The sequence below is a fragment of the Medicago sativa genome, chromosome 5, assembly GCF_051527215.1.
Source record: "Medicago sativa cultivar Bolivia chromosome 5, Bolivia_mono, whole genome shotgun sequence".
NCBI lineage: Eukaryota > Viridiplantae > Streptophyta > Magnoliopsida > Fabales > Fabaceae > Medicago > Medicago sativa.
Window position 1 is genome coordinate 29270824 of NC_140753.1, and position 16750 is coordinate 29287573.

The 16750-nt window shown below is 31.5% G+C and overlaps 1 protein-coding gene across 2 annotated transcripts; it reads left to right on the forward strand.

The window, feature by feature from the left end:
- The first annotated feature begins 3660 nt into the window (after nucleotides 1–3660).
- On the forward strand, nucleotides 3661–11058 carry LOC146921608 (hyperosmolality-gated Ca2+ permeable channel 2.4-like). 2 transcript variants are annotated; one of them, XM_085714961.1, is made up of 11 exons: nucleotides 3661–3886; nucleotides 4529–4858; nucleotides 5141–5296; nucleotides 5386–5449; nucleotides 6038–6244; nucleotides 6569–6760; nucleotides 6884–7179; nucleotides 8146–8422; nucleotides 8899–9171; nucleotides 10082–10315; nucleotides 10728–11058. In XM_085714961.1, the coding sequence occupies exons 2-11, from the start codon at nucleotides 4578–4580 to the stop codon at nucleotides 10881–10883; spliced, it is 2136 nt and encodes a 711-aa protein (XP_085571087.1). In that variant the 5' UTR covers nucleotides 3661–3886; nucleotides 4529–4577; the 3' UTR covers nucleotides 10884–11058. The 2 variants fall into 2 exon arrangements, with proteins under 2 accessions (XP_085571087.1, XP_085571088.1); XM_085714962.1 differs by having other exon boundaries at nucleotides 4532–4858.
- The last annotated feature ends 5692 nt before the right edge of the window (nucleotides 11059–16750 follow it).

The following is a 16750-nucleotide window of genomic DNA, read 5'->3' on the forward strand; positions in this document are numbered from 1 at the left end:
AAAACATACCCTTTTACTGAGAAACTGTACGACAACAGAATTTCATCACACCACCATCATCTAAATCTACATGGTGAAAGATTGTTTTTGGAATGGAATGGGAGAAGCTGTACGTTGGGGAAAGAAAGTAAGAGAAAAGACAGAGAAAATGTTTTAGAGAGAGCGGCCCTGTTTTGTTATAATTTGGAAGCAACAAACATTTATATTTTTAGTTTTAATCAAAGTTTCATAAAAAAAAAAAACACCGTTCATAATTTTCAAAAATTATTGCAATAAAAAGACGGACACGTGAGTGCCAGTCTTTTCGTTAGTAATATATAAAGAAAATAGTTTGTTTAGGCTCTTTTGGCGGACCTTTTCTCTTTACAAAATTAGCCTCAACTTTCAATACAAATAACACATATAACAAATAGATAAGAATAAATTCAAATATTAAAATAAAAGTGTAACAAACATGATATGAGTATAAATATGTTTAGTTTTTTTCATTTATCCTTTAAAAAGTATATCAAACTAGATGAGTATATTTATACTTACCTTTTCATTATCCCAATTATACCCTTAAATAACTTTTTCTATAATAAAATTTGTTATTGGTGTCATTGAAAAAATAAGAATTTAGATTATATTTCTTTGTTATATTGTTGGTGTCATTGAAATAGATAATCATTGTTAATTAGTTTGCTTTGTTATTAATCCTTCGGACCCCCAAACCTCCGTTCTCCTTTTTAGAAGATATAGTGTCCCAATTAATCCACGACATTTTCCTAACTTCCTCACTTAAAAAAAAACAATTAAAATTAGATGCAATAGAGGAAATAATACTTGCGAGAACCTTGAAGAGGGAAAGAAAATAGACTGGGAGAGAGGACAAGACAGCCTTCAGAAGTACTAATCGACCACACAATGAGAGATTTTTACTCTTCCACCCAGACAATCTGGACTTTATGCAATCAAGCTAAGGACGCCGAAAATTTAACTTACGCGGATCTCCATCAATTGGCAGCCCCAAATAAATAAAAGGTAATCAGCCCAATTTACAATTAAGAACAAACGCTGCCTCCGCCATCCAAGAATCATGAATGTTAACTCCCACAAGCATACTTTTTTGAAAATTAACCTTGAGACCAGATGTTGCCTAAAAAAGGAGAAGCTAACCTTTTAAAGCACGATTATTAGCCCAACTACAGTCACCCACCAACAAAGTATCATCAACAAATTGTAGATGGGAGATAGAAACTTGATTATTTGTGCCAATCTTATAACGAGAGAAAAATCAACCTCCACTAAAGACTTCATCATAACATTTATGCCTTCAGCCGTTAATAAGAATAGAAAAGGAGAAAGCAAGTCACCTTGTCTCAGATCATGTTCAAATTTAAATTCAGCCGTCAGGCTACCATTTACAAGAACATAGGCCGAAGCCGCACTAATGCACTCCATAATCCATTTGCGCCACAAGGTTGGAAAATTCATTTTTTTCTTGACAGCTGTGAGATAACTCCAATCTATTGAATCAAAAGTTTTCTCAAACTAAAGAAGCATATCCTTGTTCGAGCGCCTAAATCTTCTACCAACTCATTTGCAATCGAAATTCCATATAGAATTTGTCCTCCATAAATAAAAACTGATTTTATAATTAGTATATTAAAAACATTCTTATTTTCATTTAGAAGATTTAAAATAATTAAATTAAATTAATTGATTAGTGAGAAAAAAAATGTAACGTGTACAATTTTTATTTTGGCTTAATTGCATGTTTGGTCCCTTATGTTTATTTTAGTTTTCAAGTTGGTCCCTTACGTTTTGAAAGTTTCAAGTTGGTCCCTTACGTTTTAAAAGTTTTCAAGTTGGTCCCTTACGTTTTGAAAGTTTCAAGTTGGTCCCTTATGTTTATTTTAGTTTTCAAGTTGGTCCCTTATGTTTATTTTAGTTTTCAAGTCGGTCCAAAACATAAGGGACCAACTTGAAAACTAAAATAAACATAAGGGACCAACTTGAAAACTAAAATAAACATAAGGGACCAACTTGAAAACTAAAATAAACATAAGGGACTAACTTGAAACTTTCAAAACGTAAGGGACCAACTTGAAAACTAAAATAAACGTATGAGACCAACTTGAAACTTTCAAAACCTAAGGGACCAACTTGAAAACTAAAATAAATATAAGGGACCAAACATGCAATTAAGCCTTTTATTTTTCAACGATACACTAACGATTCATTCGTAGAAAATAACGTGAAAACAATAAATGACATAAAAAAAGACTTAATTATAAACAACAACTTATCATTTTTAGAATGAATTAAAATGTGTAAGAGTAATATTTTAATGCCCAAAAATATCATTTATTACAAAAAGAAAGTTGTTATTTAAAAAAAGGGTTGTGTTAACCGGTGCCTCCAGGGTACCGGTTAAGGTATCTAAAAACGGAAAAATTAAATAAAAAAAGACACTTTTTTGAATTTTGAAGCCTTGATTACACAATTTTCAATGCAAAAGCTTCTACATTTGCTTCCTTAACCAGTGCCCCGGGGGCACCGGTTAACATTTTCCTTAAAAAAATAGAAAATAGTAAAAGTACGGCACGTGTCAGAATTTTATAGTAGAAGGTTAGTTTTGTAATTGTGATAGTATTTGTTCCTAAATTTTATTTATTTATGTATTTGAATTTATATATCTTTTAATAGATTCATTTATTAATTAATAGATTATAAATAAATAGACTGCACAACAAATCTACACGTTGAGCAGCAGCAACAACTAACCGTCAATGACCGACGTGGAATGAAGGCCATTGGTTGAGCTAACAACTTCTCAACTCCATCCACGTCCTTTCCTCAAAAAGAAAAACCCATATACTTTATGTGCTTAGCTAATAATATTTTGAATTTAATTAATATAATTTATCGAAGTATAATTTCTTATGTTTAATTGCATGGTTGATTTCATATGTTTATTTTAGATTTTAAGTTGATCTTTTACGTTTTAAATATTTTAAGTTGGTCCAAATAATTACTCATGTTGGAATAAGTTAATCTTTTTCGGCGACATGATATTGAGTTTAATAAAAAATAAATAAATAAAATATTTTAAATTTGATTTCCTAAATAAGTTAAATTACACCACCCATATTGTCAATCAGAAACTTTTAACGGTCAAGTGACAGAAGAGACTAACTTATTCTAATGTGAATATCATTTTAAACCAACTTGAAACTTTTAAAACATAAGACCAACTTAAAACTTTTAAAACATAAACAATCAATCTGAAACCTAAAATAAACATAAAGATCAAACACGCAATTAAACCTTAAATCTATTTGTAAAATAATTTATACTAATTAAACTCTAGCTTTTTTAGTAATAATTAGAGTAATATTCAAAAAATAGTTGTGTATAATTGTTAATTAGAATTAGAAATCATAAATGATGATTGTCTGTCGACATAGTTATTAAAATATCCAAAAATGTGTTGAGTTGGCAAAAATGAGTCACATTACATCCGCACCTTTTTTTGTTTGTTTGTATAGTCAACAAGATCTTAAGAGAAAGGATATTTACTTAAATTAATAAGAAAATAAAAAAAAAAAAAAATTAGAAAACGACATTTTATTTGTATGACATTCTATAACTTTGGAGTAGCGAGAAATGCAAAATGTTGTTGAGATTCTGTTTCTCACACACACACACAGCATAGTTACATAATTTCAAGTTTTCTCTTTATTCTTTTCTTCTCTTCTTTGTCAACTCAAAGTTACATACACACGAGAATACGGGTTATCTCTGTTCAACTATAATACTCTACGTAGCTGAAATATCTACATGTGTTTTGAATAAGTGCAAGTGCAATAATCACACTGTGGATAAGGTTTTACACTACCGTGTAAGTTTCTGAATCTGGGTTTTTCATTTCACCACTTGTTGTTTAACATCTATTTTTACAAAATTTGCTTCTTGTTCTTGGTTTTATTCATGTTGGAAAATTTTAATTTATTTTCATTCATTTATAAAATATTGGTTGAATGATCGCTTGATACATGTAGAATTGACACTTTAGATTGAAAGTGTGACCGGTGTTTGACACGTTTAGGTGTCTGACACGCACAGTACCCAACCATGTCATTAGTCATTACATTACATTCAATTATTATTGTCGTGGTTGGAGACACTCCTCACCTTACAAGCCGGTTTTATAAGGATGAGTTAGACCCCAAATTTCAACAAAAGATGATGGAAACTAGGCTTAGGTCGTTTGGGCATCTTACTATTAAGAAAGATTTAGAGATTAATGAGTTGGATAGAAATATGGTATACGATTGAATGATCAGTGGGATAAGGCTTGGTTGTTATTGTTGTTGTTATTGTCGTGTTCATGTTAGTGCTTCGTATATCTTAATAGGTTCTGTAATATTCATCTTATGATCAGTAGATTTTGGATATCGATTGTGTTCTGTACGCATATGATCAACTCAAATTTGAAGAATATTTGACTGTGTTTTTCCCCCACTGCTTGTGTTTGTTGCAGTAGTTGCCGAGTCATACTTTTTCCGGGTTTCTGAGATTTGCTAGGAAACATGATCGTGTCAGCTCTTCTGACATCCGTTGGGATAAACACAGCTTTGTGTGTCTTATTCTGGACACTGTATTCTATATTGAGGAAACAACCAAGCAATTATGAAGTTTACGTGCCTCGCTTGTTGGTTGAAGGAACTTCTAAGAGGAGAAGTCATTTCAATTTAGAAAGACTTATACCTTCTGCAGGTTGGGTTGCAAAAGCTTGGAAACTCTCTGAGGAGGAGCTCTATGCATCATCAGGGTTAGATGGCGTTGTCTTTATGCGTATCATAACCTTCAGGTACTATATCTTTCGAGATTTCCCTTCATTATGGGATAGTAGTACTAAATTACGGTCTTATAAATGTTTTAGAGGTCTCTGCGACAACATTGCAACCTCAACTGCAGTTGCATTGACCACATTTGTTCACATTTTGCTGCAATATCAAGGTTTTTAGCGTAACCGTAACTATGACTGCAATGAAATTTAGAACAATGGCACTATAAAAACATAAAAGGGGTAATTAAGTTGTTTAAGTTTCTCTTATTTAGATTGATTTGTTCTTATATTTCTTGGATGCAGTGTGAAAATATTTACTTTTGCTGGGGTTATTGGGGTCTTTGTACTTCTTCCTGTCAACTGCTGGGGAAATCAGCTACAAGATTTTGATGTTGCTAACTTTACTAGTAGCTCCTTGGATGTGTTCACTATATCAAATATAAACAGCGGCTCTAAATGGTAATACTACCTCAAGATTTTATTGTTCTGTTCAACATCATGGGATCTTAATCTTTGAGATTGTTATCCTTTATTATTTATTTTTTCAGGTTATGGGTACACTTCAGCGCTGTATATGTTGTAACTGGATTCATATGCTTGCTTCTTTTTAATGTAAGTGCAGCACTCTTAGCCTATGGAATTTTTTTTTTCTAACTCCTTCATCTATCTTCATATTTTATGCCTTTTAAACCACATTAATTATGACCTTTTAAGATGAAAATGTGATGAGTAATATCTATTATGGCCCTATTTAGGTAACAACTTAGTTAAATGTTTGTAGAATAAATTATCATACAGGTGCTTATGTATAAGCTATTTCTATATCAAAAGGTAAAATAGCTCAATTTTTTTTATTCCATATAAGCTATCCTGGAAAGCTTATGGATACAGCTGAAAACAACTTATAGACATGTCATAAGTTGTTTCCATAAGCTCTTTCAAAACAATCTTAGAAGTGCTTATGAAGTATATGAGTTCAAATAAGGCGATCCTGACAAGCCATGTATCTTTTTTTTGGTATCTAGAGTTCTTGACTAATTAACAGGATATGAATTACCTCTTCATTCTTAAGAGCTTGATAATAAGTGTTTCCATTCTTATTAATTTTCTTTATTAATTGAAATATATAAGTAGGTATAGCATATGCAAGAACCAATATTGAACAACCTACTCATTTCTCAATATTATTTCAATCTTCAGGAATATAAACTCATATCTTCTAGAAGAATTTCTTACTTTTATTCATCCAAACCACAGCCTCATCAGTTCGCCATTTTAGTTAACAGCATTCCCACTTCTTCTAGCAGCATCAGTGACAGTGTTGACAGCTTCTTTAAAGAGCTCTACCCTTCTTCTTATCTGTCACATGTGGTTGTTCGTCGTACAAGCAAGCTCCGAAGTCTTGTGGTAAGGATTATGTTGAATTTTAATTTCCTTTCTTGATAATCAATTTTTTCTATATTTTACATTTTCTTGGAAACTTTACTTTAGTCTTCTAAAGGGCCGCATAATTTTGTAGATTTGTGTATTGTTCTACATATTTGTTGCTTTTAATACTCTAGCAATACATAATAACATTAACATCTTCTATGTGAGTTCAATCATCTTTTCAATGACATGTATAAGGTGGCTGCTCTGTTGATCAAACTTAAGTGCTTTGGTATACTATTTCTGTTTCAATTTGAAGAATTATGAAGCTCATTTCCCTATCTTTTGAATTCCTCAATCTAGAATGATGCAAACAATATGTACAAAAAGGTTGTACGATCACGACCAGATCCCACTAAGCAGAAGATTAAGCAAGGAGCCTTTTCTCGACTTTTTCTCCAAAGAAATAATCATATAGAGCGTTATGAAAAGCAGTTAGAGGAGATTGAGGAGAATGTAAGATTGAAGCAGTCAGAGGCTTCATTGGCAGGAGAAGTATGTGGTAATCTTTGAATTTTAAAAGAAACATTTTAAAACTAGTATATCAGCCTTCTTTTAACTATTTGAATTTTTCATGTCTCTGTTGGCATAAAGTGCATGCTACTAATACACAAGTAGGCTCGAGCTGCATTTGTATTCTTCAGGACTCGTTTTGCTGCCGCAGCTGCTTTCCATTTGCAGCAATCAGTCAATCCCACACAGTGGATTACTGAGTTGGCTCCAGAACCTCGTGATGTTTACTGGCCTTTCTTCTCTGAATCGTTCATACAAATATGGATTTCTAAGTTGGTAGTTGTGCTCGTGTCTATTGTTTTCATTATTTTGTTCCTTGTACCTGTAGTCTTCGTACAAGGGCTTACCAACTTGAGTCAATTGAAAACTTTGTTGCCCTTCTTGACGAGCATTCTAACCATGTAAGTTAACTTGGTTTATTTATTTTATGTTATTTGGTCATTCATAACTCCTCTCTTTTATGGTATCTTGTTTCTCTTCTATGCACAAAAAGAAAAACTTTTAGAGTTGCATGAGAATTAGGTCAATCATCGATTAGGCGACAAGTTGGTGATTGTAGGTTTTATATTTCAATGATTGCATGTTCAGTTTAATGAATTTGTAATATCAGTTAGTTCCAATAAGTAATATATTGATGCAACTGATGCACATTGGGGAATTATACAGCACAAGTAATAATTGAATTATGGCATAGTTTTTTTGTCCTGTCTTCTATTTGGTGATGTACAACACTTTTAGTTCTGAGGGAGAGAAATGAAGTGCATACTGTAGGAGGAAGGTTGAGGGAGAGAAAAAGGTTTAGTGAAGAGGACTATATAGGAGAGGAAAAAAGGGTTTGGATATTTTAGACTTGTGGATGTTTTTCCTGGAACAAATATTCAACTCATGGTTGATAGAGTAACAAGTTTTAAGACCTTTGTTGTGGAACCTGACTCCTCTAAAGTGAAATGCAAAGTGAGTATTTTCAACCATTGATTGACAAATCAAAGGCATATATTAATAAGGGTAAATCAAAACAAATCATGAGTTTGTTTTTGACAAAACAAATCATGAGTTTATTGAAATAACAGTCATTGATTTTCATATTTACACTTTACTCACTTTGGAGGAGCCAACATCTTTCATGTCACGTGCTTTATCTTTTGTTTATTTCTTTCCAATGACTATTGTTAATAAATTCGTGCTATCCAACTCTATTATTTAGAAAATAAAATGCACCCTATGAAGCATAGAGCAAATGAACATGTCAAACTAGGTAGTCAAGTTTTGGTTTCCTAATTTTGTTCACATGATAGCTTTGGCTTTTTGTTCTGTTTTTTCAAGTTGTCAATGCAAAATCTCTGAACCTTTTGTGAATCTGCTTACAGAAAATTTGTGAGTCAGATAATTACCGGATATCTTCCCAGTCTGATTCTTCAGTTGTTTCTGCAACTGGTGCCTCCTACCATGGAGTTCCTTTCCACTATTCAAGGATACATCTCACACAGTGAAATAGAAATGAGTGCAACTACTAAAGTGTTGTGGTTCACGATATGGAATGTTTTTTTCGCGACTGCATTTTCTGGCTCAATTCTATCTATGACGTCTACCATCCTTGTTCCTACGTCCATTCCTGGGAAGTTAGCAATTGTGGTTCCAGCACAGGTTAGACGATGTTCCTCTCCATTATAAAACAAAAGATAAGGTTACGGTAGAAATATTTCTCTGTCTCAAATTATTTGTCACTTTAAAATACCACGACATCATTTATTTACTGTTTTCCTATAATATCCCCATCTAATTAAATAGTTCACCTAACTACTTCACTGCTACTACTTTCAACTATTCCAATTAATTTGGGTTTTTTAGTCTTCACAGTTAACAGAACGAATTATTTTGTTAAGAAGCATGCATTACCTAAAATGATACTTATATGGAGACAGAGGGAGTAAACAATATTCTCATTACTACACATAATTATTTTGTTGATGAATACTAATACACTTCATTAGTCGTACTATCTATCACTTTAAAAGTCATATGCTCACAATTCAAGTAAATCTACGCGCCAATTCATAATCAATATTTTTTTTTTTTTCATTTCTATCTTTTTGATGCAAATAATTTGTGTTTGATTGTAGGCATCATTCTTTATTACTTATGTTGTCACGTCAGGATGGACAAGTGTGTCATCAGAACTCTTCCGTATATTTCCGTATATTGTTAATTTGATAACAAGGCTATTCAAAACTCCAGATGATGAATTTGAACTTCCATATATGCCATACCACAAGGATATTCCAAGGGTCCTTTTCTTTGGACTTCTTGGTATTTCATATTTCTTCCTAGCTCCACTAATTTTACCATTCGTCCTGGCCTACTTTTGTCTTGCATACATCATTTACAAAAACCTGGTAAGCATTTATATCTATTTATTTCTAGAAGGGTCTCTAATGTTGATGAGCTTATTTTATGCCAATGTTGTGTGTAACCTGTCTCTGATTTTGATAACCTAATTGCATCTGTTCTTTATAATTATTTAAACCAAACAAAAAATATCTGAGTGAAGAGACATGTAGGTATTATAATAATTTCTCTCTGTTCTCCTAATCGCTAAATCCTAGTGTTTGTTAATATTGTGTAATTGACCTTTTCTTTACTAGGACTTCCTAAACTTGGGAAGACCTGCAAGATGTAGCTGAAGAATATTTATTATCAAATAATTGAAGTATGATGTTTGGAAACTGTTGAGGTGTATCTTTGTTGATAAATGTTAAGTCGTTTCCAGAAGTTAATATGAAATTAAGCCTTTTTAAGTTTTGCAAAGTAGTTATCGATAGGTTGGGTTTTCTATAGCTGAATAGTGATTTGGTAATAGTGTAAAAGCATTTCAGTTAGGAAACGAGAGATATGATTCACGTGATAAGGCAACTACTGGTAAGGTGTTTTAAGCATGCGTTCTATTGATTGTAGGATAGTAGTTATAGAAACTATATCAAGACTCATGCCTTTCCAAAATGAGTGAAGAAATTTGATAACGAAGTACGTAAAAAAATGAAGAGGAGAGGCCTAAACAAGTTGCATTTTGATGTCTTGGATCAGTGATTCACTTTGAAGAAATCAAAGAATGACATTTGATTATGTACTCGGGTTCGATAAAAAATTTGAGAAAAAGAATTTAGTTGGTATCTGATCAAAAGGACAGCCTTGAAATATAATATTCAGCACTATAATATGGCAGTAATTTTATACGTGAAAATAAGAGACACTTCATGAACTTTTGATATGAGTTGAACTGATACTCTCTGCTTATGTATTATGCAGTTTATGAATGTATATGCACCAAGGTATGAAACTGCAGGAAAATTTTGGCCTACTGTGCACAATTCAATGATATTCTCTCTAGTACTCATGCACATCATTGCAGTGGGAATCTTTGCATTGAAAAAACTCTCTCTAGCATCTACCTTGACGCTTCCTCTACCGCTCCTCACACTTCTATTTAATGAGTATTGCCGAAAACGATTCCTACCAATATTTGTTGGATACTCTGCCGAGGTACATTTCAAATCAAGAAAACAACTATGACTTAAATGTTTGCCTGTTTGGATTGGCTTATTTGAGTCTATCGACTAGCATAGGCAGTAGCAAAACTGTTTAAGAGAGCTTATGAAACAACTTATAACATGCCTATAAGTTGTTTTCAGCTTATTTCCATAAGATCTTTGTGATAGCTTATGAAAACAACTTATAGCTTAAATAAAAATAGCTTGACTTTATTTATCTTTTGTTATAGAAATGACTTATACATAAGAACTTGTATGATTAACACTTATGCTACAAGAGCTTAATTAAGTTGTTTATCCAAATAGACATAAAAGAAAATGAATCCATTCTCTCTGAAAAACGAAGTTATTGCATTTTGCATTCAATCTGTTAGCTCTAATTTCGATTCATGTCTGTGTTTCAGAGTTTGATAAAGAAGGACAGGGAAGACCAGAATGATCCTACATTGACTGAGTTTTATCACAATTTGGTAGATGCTTATAAAGATCCTGCTTTGGTTCCAATTCAATACTCATCAAACAATGACAGTCTTTCCACTCCCCTTATATCTTCAGCTTGATGCTGAGACACAATGTTATTCACTAATAGAGTAGTTTTTTTTTGCTCTTGTTTGTGATTGAACATTCATATTTTAAGAGAAATGAAATGCAAAAGTTGCTTGTATTGTATTGTATATGTGTGAAAATAGAGTAATCTTGGTTTCCAACATAGTGACCAATTTTGTCCTTTTCTAATCGTATGCTTTCCACACTTCAATTTATCTATAGACTATAGCAGTCAACTTATCTTTGCTTTTCACTCTTTAATTTTCTTCTACATCTTGAGTTTATTTAATTGTGAATGCAATATGTCAGAACCAAAGAGCATGCTCAATTGACACATTTTTGAGTAAAGATTACAAGAATTAATCTGATTATCTACACTAAGCTAAGAGGAATGAGCCTTATTAATGAGTCTAATATCAAAATTACGTATCGGAAATTGTGTTAATTTATCTATCAAAATTTTGAAAATTACTTTTTTTCAATAAATACTTACTATTTGTCAAATTCTTAAACATATATCTTAAGGGCATATATTAGCATTAGCATGATCTAAACTAATTCACAACATAATATATTGTCTATGACAATTTTCCAACAAAAAAAGTCATTGACAATAGTCAATAGTTATTTGTTTAGAATACTCCACCTCAAACTCGTGAATGAATATCTATAATTCTCCACTTATAAGTAAGCTGAGTCGAAAAAACTTGTAAGTTGGTTGGATTGTTGTATTGACAAACCATTTGTTAACACATCATTTAGAAGAGATTGTGACCATTGTTATCAATCTTCTATCCAAATTTTCCTTTGTATAGTATTGGTCTATCTCAATGTATTTTATTATGTCACTGTGAATATGATTATGGGTAATACCAATACTTAATTTATTGTTATAAAAGATCTTGACGCCTGTTTGTTTTTACGCCATTTTTATCTTTTTTGTGGTGGTCATGGTTTGAACTCCGGACCTTGCATATATTATGCATTGTCTTTACCAATTGAACTAAGCTCACGAGGACGCCGCCATTTTTATCTACTAGCACTAAAAAAGGCAGTGAGTTAACTTATGACAACCACTACATATTTTCCCATCAATTATTGACATCGATTTTTGTACAATTGGTCCTCTTTGAAATCCATTATCCGACAAAAAAAAATAGAAGGTGAGTTTATGGTTCCCATGACTCCTTTTCAAAACAAAATAATTTGCAATGAATTCAAACATGTCATGAGCAATGAATAAGAGTGTGACAACTAAAAACAAAATTGAACTCTCAATCACTTTGATGCCAATCTGAAAACACTACTTTGTTCTTATCTATATACACATCATAATATTTTAAATTTTGATCAAATGTCTTTCCAAACATAGTATTTGATGTTTGCTCTACAATAATAGAAAATTGTTTGGTTTAAGATTTAGATATTTCATTGCAAATATTTTCTAATTAAAACAGTGAATTCTAACATGATGTTGTCAATTTTTCAATGTGTAGCATTCTAACAACTTAGATTCAAACAAACTTTATTGTTGTGATCTTACAGGAGACCCACATCATCTCCTATAAAAATATTCTTCCTTCTATGCATAACATAATTTACGGCATAAAGATAGTGTAAACAGCATTAAAACCAGGGATGAATAGTGGAGTTACTATGTGGTATAGATTCAAACTCTTGAGCATATTTTAAGGCTCCACATTTGTTTCATCATCACATTCAACTTATGTTTGTCTCAAGAGTCACACCTTCCCAAGTGCATGAATCATCTTATCCCACCCGGCCACACACTAATAATGTAAACCAAAGCTAAGGCAAAAGTAAGAGTTGAAGATAGGATTAATGTAAGGTGGGCATTTAACATGGGAAAGGTTAATCCTTTCCCACCATGGGACAATTGATTTTTATGGCTAGATTAAAGAGGAATATTGATCTTACTATAGTTTACCCACACTATATTTTTTTTTACTTGTCTTCAACTTCTCATCCATGACAACAACTCAAAGAACTCTTTCTTCCAACCTCACCAATCAAAATTCTTCCCGATTTTCATTCTTTCACCCTTTCACTTTTTTTAAAGATTCCTTCTTTTTCAATTTCATCGCCCAAAACAATAAACCCATTTGAATTTTATGCGAGATTATAATGGTTTATATATATAATATATTCAAGACTATTATGATGGAATCTATTGGATTTTAATTTTGCAGCTAACTAAAGTTGCCAAAAGAGAAAGATAGAACCTTCGCCATGCAATTCTTCTTCAAGCTCAGTGATTTCTAGCAACAAAATACCATGAAAATAACCCATAAAAAATAAAATATCAGCACCATTACACAGAGAAACCAAAATCCCCTTCACCTTCTCATGATGTTTCGAATTAGTTTGCACCCAAATTCCTCATATTGAGATTTTTTTTTCTGGGTTGCACCAAAAGTTCAGTGACTTTGAAGAATTTTGATTGGTGAGAGGTTGGAAGAATTCTTTAGGTTGTTAGAAGGAAAGGTTGAAGACAAGAGAAAAAAGAAATAATCTAGTGTTAGAAGTGTATGATAAGATTGTGCTCTCAAATTAATCTAATGGCTAAAGTAAACTTTCCCATGGTGGGAAGGTTTTATGCTTTCCCATGTTAAATGCCACCTTAATGTAAAGGAAAACTATAGGAATAAGTGATATGCATAAAATAGTTTCTTTGTTTTTTCCACCTTTTTCCTCGGTTCTAATAAATAGCCATTAAAAAAGAGTGGTGATATTTGAACAACCATTTGAGACAATTTTTGTGACAACTTTTATTTTTTCTTCACTTTTCACTGGTAAAAAATAATGGAGAGTGAAAAAGGAAGAAAAATAATCAAAACATAATATGAGTGTAAGAAAGAAAGTTGTTAAGAAGTTGTCACAAAGTGATTGTACAAATATGAAAATATGTAGCTGCACCTCTCTGGATTAGACTAGGAGTCAAATTGATTGAGTTTAATTAAATTTGCTTTCCAAAGTGCTCCATGAAGTGACTATCGGTTTAGTTTATCTAAAGTGAACAATTTATTTAGATGATAGTTTTTGTTTTTTTAGGGAATTTAGATGATTGAGTAAGTGCATGTTTGGTATAGCGGTGGTGAGAATTGATTTTGTTAGAATTGAGTTTGAGAGAATTGATTTTGTTTAAGGGAAATGTTAACGAGTGCCCCCGGGGCACTCTTTAAGCACTTTAAATAGCAAGTTTTTAATGAAAATGTGAATTGATTTATGTTTGGATACACTTTTTAAAAGTGATTCTTATGAATTGATGTTGTTTGGATAGTATGAATCAAAATTGATTTTAAGTGTGTAATGACCAAACTACCCTTTTAATTATATTTAAAAGTAAATATCTCATTATCATTAGATAATTATTTCAGCTTATTATAAATTGATTTTACTACTTCAAAAATTCATTTTAAAAATTATTATATTTATGTCGACATAGTATTAGTCAATGATTTCATCATCAACATTGAATATACTTTATCTCTAAATTAAACTGCTTACTTTATTATTATTTTATTATGAATGTTGAGTATGGCTCATATATATGAAACACTTGTGTGGACCAGGACCAAGAATTTTGGTTTGGTCACACACACAAGTTTTTTCCTTCTCCATTTTCTCTCTCTTCTCTCTTCTCTCTCTTCTCTTTTTTCTCTTTGTGTGACCAAAGACCACTTGTATGGACCAGGACCACACAAGATTTTCTCCATATATATAGCCCCCTTTATGTTTATTATTTTATTATGAATGTTGAGTATGGCTCATATATATAGCCCCCATTATGTATTCGTATGGTTCAGAGGTATTGTTGTAACCTAAATATTAGTAATATATATTGTTCGTATCACTGAAACTTTAGTCATCACAGAAAAACTTTAATCATTACAGAAATATTATGGAGTTATAGTTGCTCAACAACGTTGACGTAGGTATTTCTTAAAAAAAAAAAAAAAGTTTGACGTAGGTATTATTAGTTGAACTGCGTCATAAAATAAAAACCCATATACTATGCTTAGAGATTATAGTTTCTTCTGTGTGTGATTTATCTGCTTGTGTGCTAGTGGTTGAATATTCTCAAAGTTTGCCAATGCAATAGACAATAGTTATGTTTGGATTCTGATTCTGTTGACATTTTTTTATGAGAAAATCTTCCTTGCACACAACCTCAACACGTCATCCTTGGACACAACAAGTAAAAATTTGACACATGTCAAAAACTTCTAAAACCAGTTCTTGCAAAAATCGGCTTAAAAAGTCCCAAAGAAAATATTATAAAAATCCAAAAGGAAAAATAGTTTTGTTACCATTTATTTCAAATCCTAATTACCAAGAGATATGTCTGGTTAAAGCACAGATTAAATGGTGTGATGAAACAGCTACTTATTATCTAAGAGAGAGTTTTGACTATCATCTCTTTTCAAGATACGTAGATAAAGCTGAACAACTCAGAAACAGTCTTAAAAAACTAGCAAGATAATCCATGGATGGATTAATAAATCCATTTGGAAGAATAATACCACAACCATTCATATTAAAACCTAATTATAACAATATAATTAGAGTAAAGAATCAAATTAGATGGTTAAGAGAAACAGCATTCTGGTTTCTTATGGTAGAAAATAATTACTCTTTATACTGGGAATATGAAAATTTTGCAAATTTTTTAAGCATAGAGATACAGAAATTCCTACATGGCTAATAAAGGACTTGGAGAAAAAATACAAGATATTTATGAAAAAATAGTTGTTTTACAAGAACGACTAGAAAAAATAGTTTCTTTTATAGAAACTTCAACAGAGTACTGGATAGATAAAGAGTTTAAAGAAAAACTCGAAGAAAAATTATTTAATTTAGAAAATATCCAAAAAGGGTTAGATGAAAAACTCTGCTTAAAAATAGACGATCTAATTGATCTAATAAGCCTTTTATCTAAAAAAGATAAAAGTTTAACTTTAGAAGATCTTCAACTTCTTTTCAAGGAGGGGGAAGATGAGGTAAAAAAAGAAGAAAAACCCTCGCAAGAAAAACAATTTTTCACTCCTAATTATTAAAATGGACGAAACAGAGGAAGAGATAGCTAATCAGCTACAAGAATTACAAACCTTAATGGCTACACTAGACATTAATGAAAAAAATAAAAATATTGAAAATCCAGAAGATGGATATAAATTTGTCTATGATTTTAATTCAGAAAGTGCAGATTCAGAGAGTTCAGTAGAAAGTTTTGATGAAAATCCACAAGTAGAATTTGTTAAAACTGATAATGCAGAAACATCAGAACAAGGACGTAAAAGAGGACGCCGTGATGGTAAGGAAGAATTTATTGAACAACAGATAATACAAGAAAAAATAAATGAAAGAAAATACAAAAGTATACCACCAAAATATATTCCAATTGTAAACTCACAAAATGAAAATGATGTCCTTAATCTTGATTGTATCACAGATAGAGGGAAGGAATTAAGAGAATGGTATCGAAAACATAAAATAAATGTTCAAATAGATGTCCAACTAAAGGCCTTTGGCCCAAAAGATATTTTTAATTATCTTAAGACAAAGACATATGGAAATGCTATGAATTTCATACATGAATATCCAGATTCAGAATTACCATCCACGGGAAATGAAACTGTAGACTATATGTATGAAATCCTGAAGAAGGAATTCATAGGATATGAAAGTATCGATGCTAAGAAAGAATTACAAAACACATTGATTCACAAGATTTTTAATTTAAGAATTTGTGATATGTGTCAAATAGATCCATTTATATGTGAATTTGAAGAATATTACTATGGTATTAGTCCAACAAAAAGGACAGAATATAATTTATTAAATTTATTTTATAATAAAC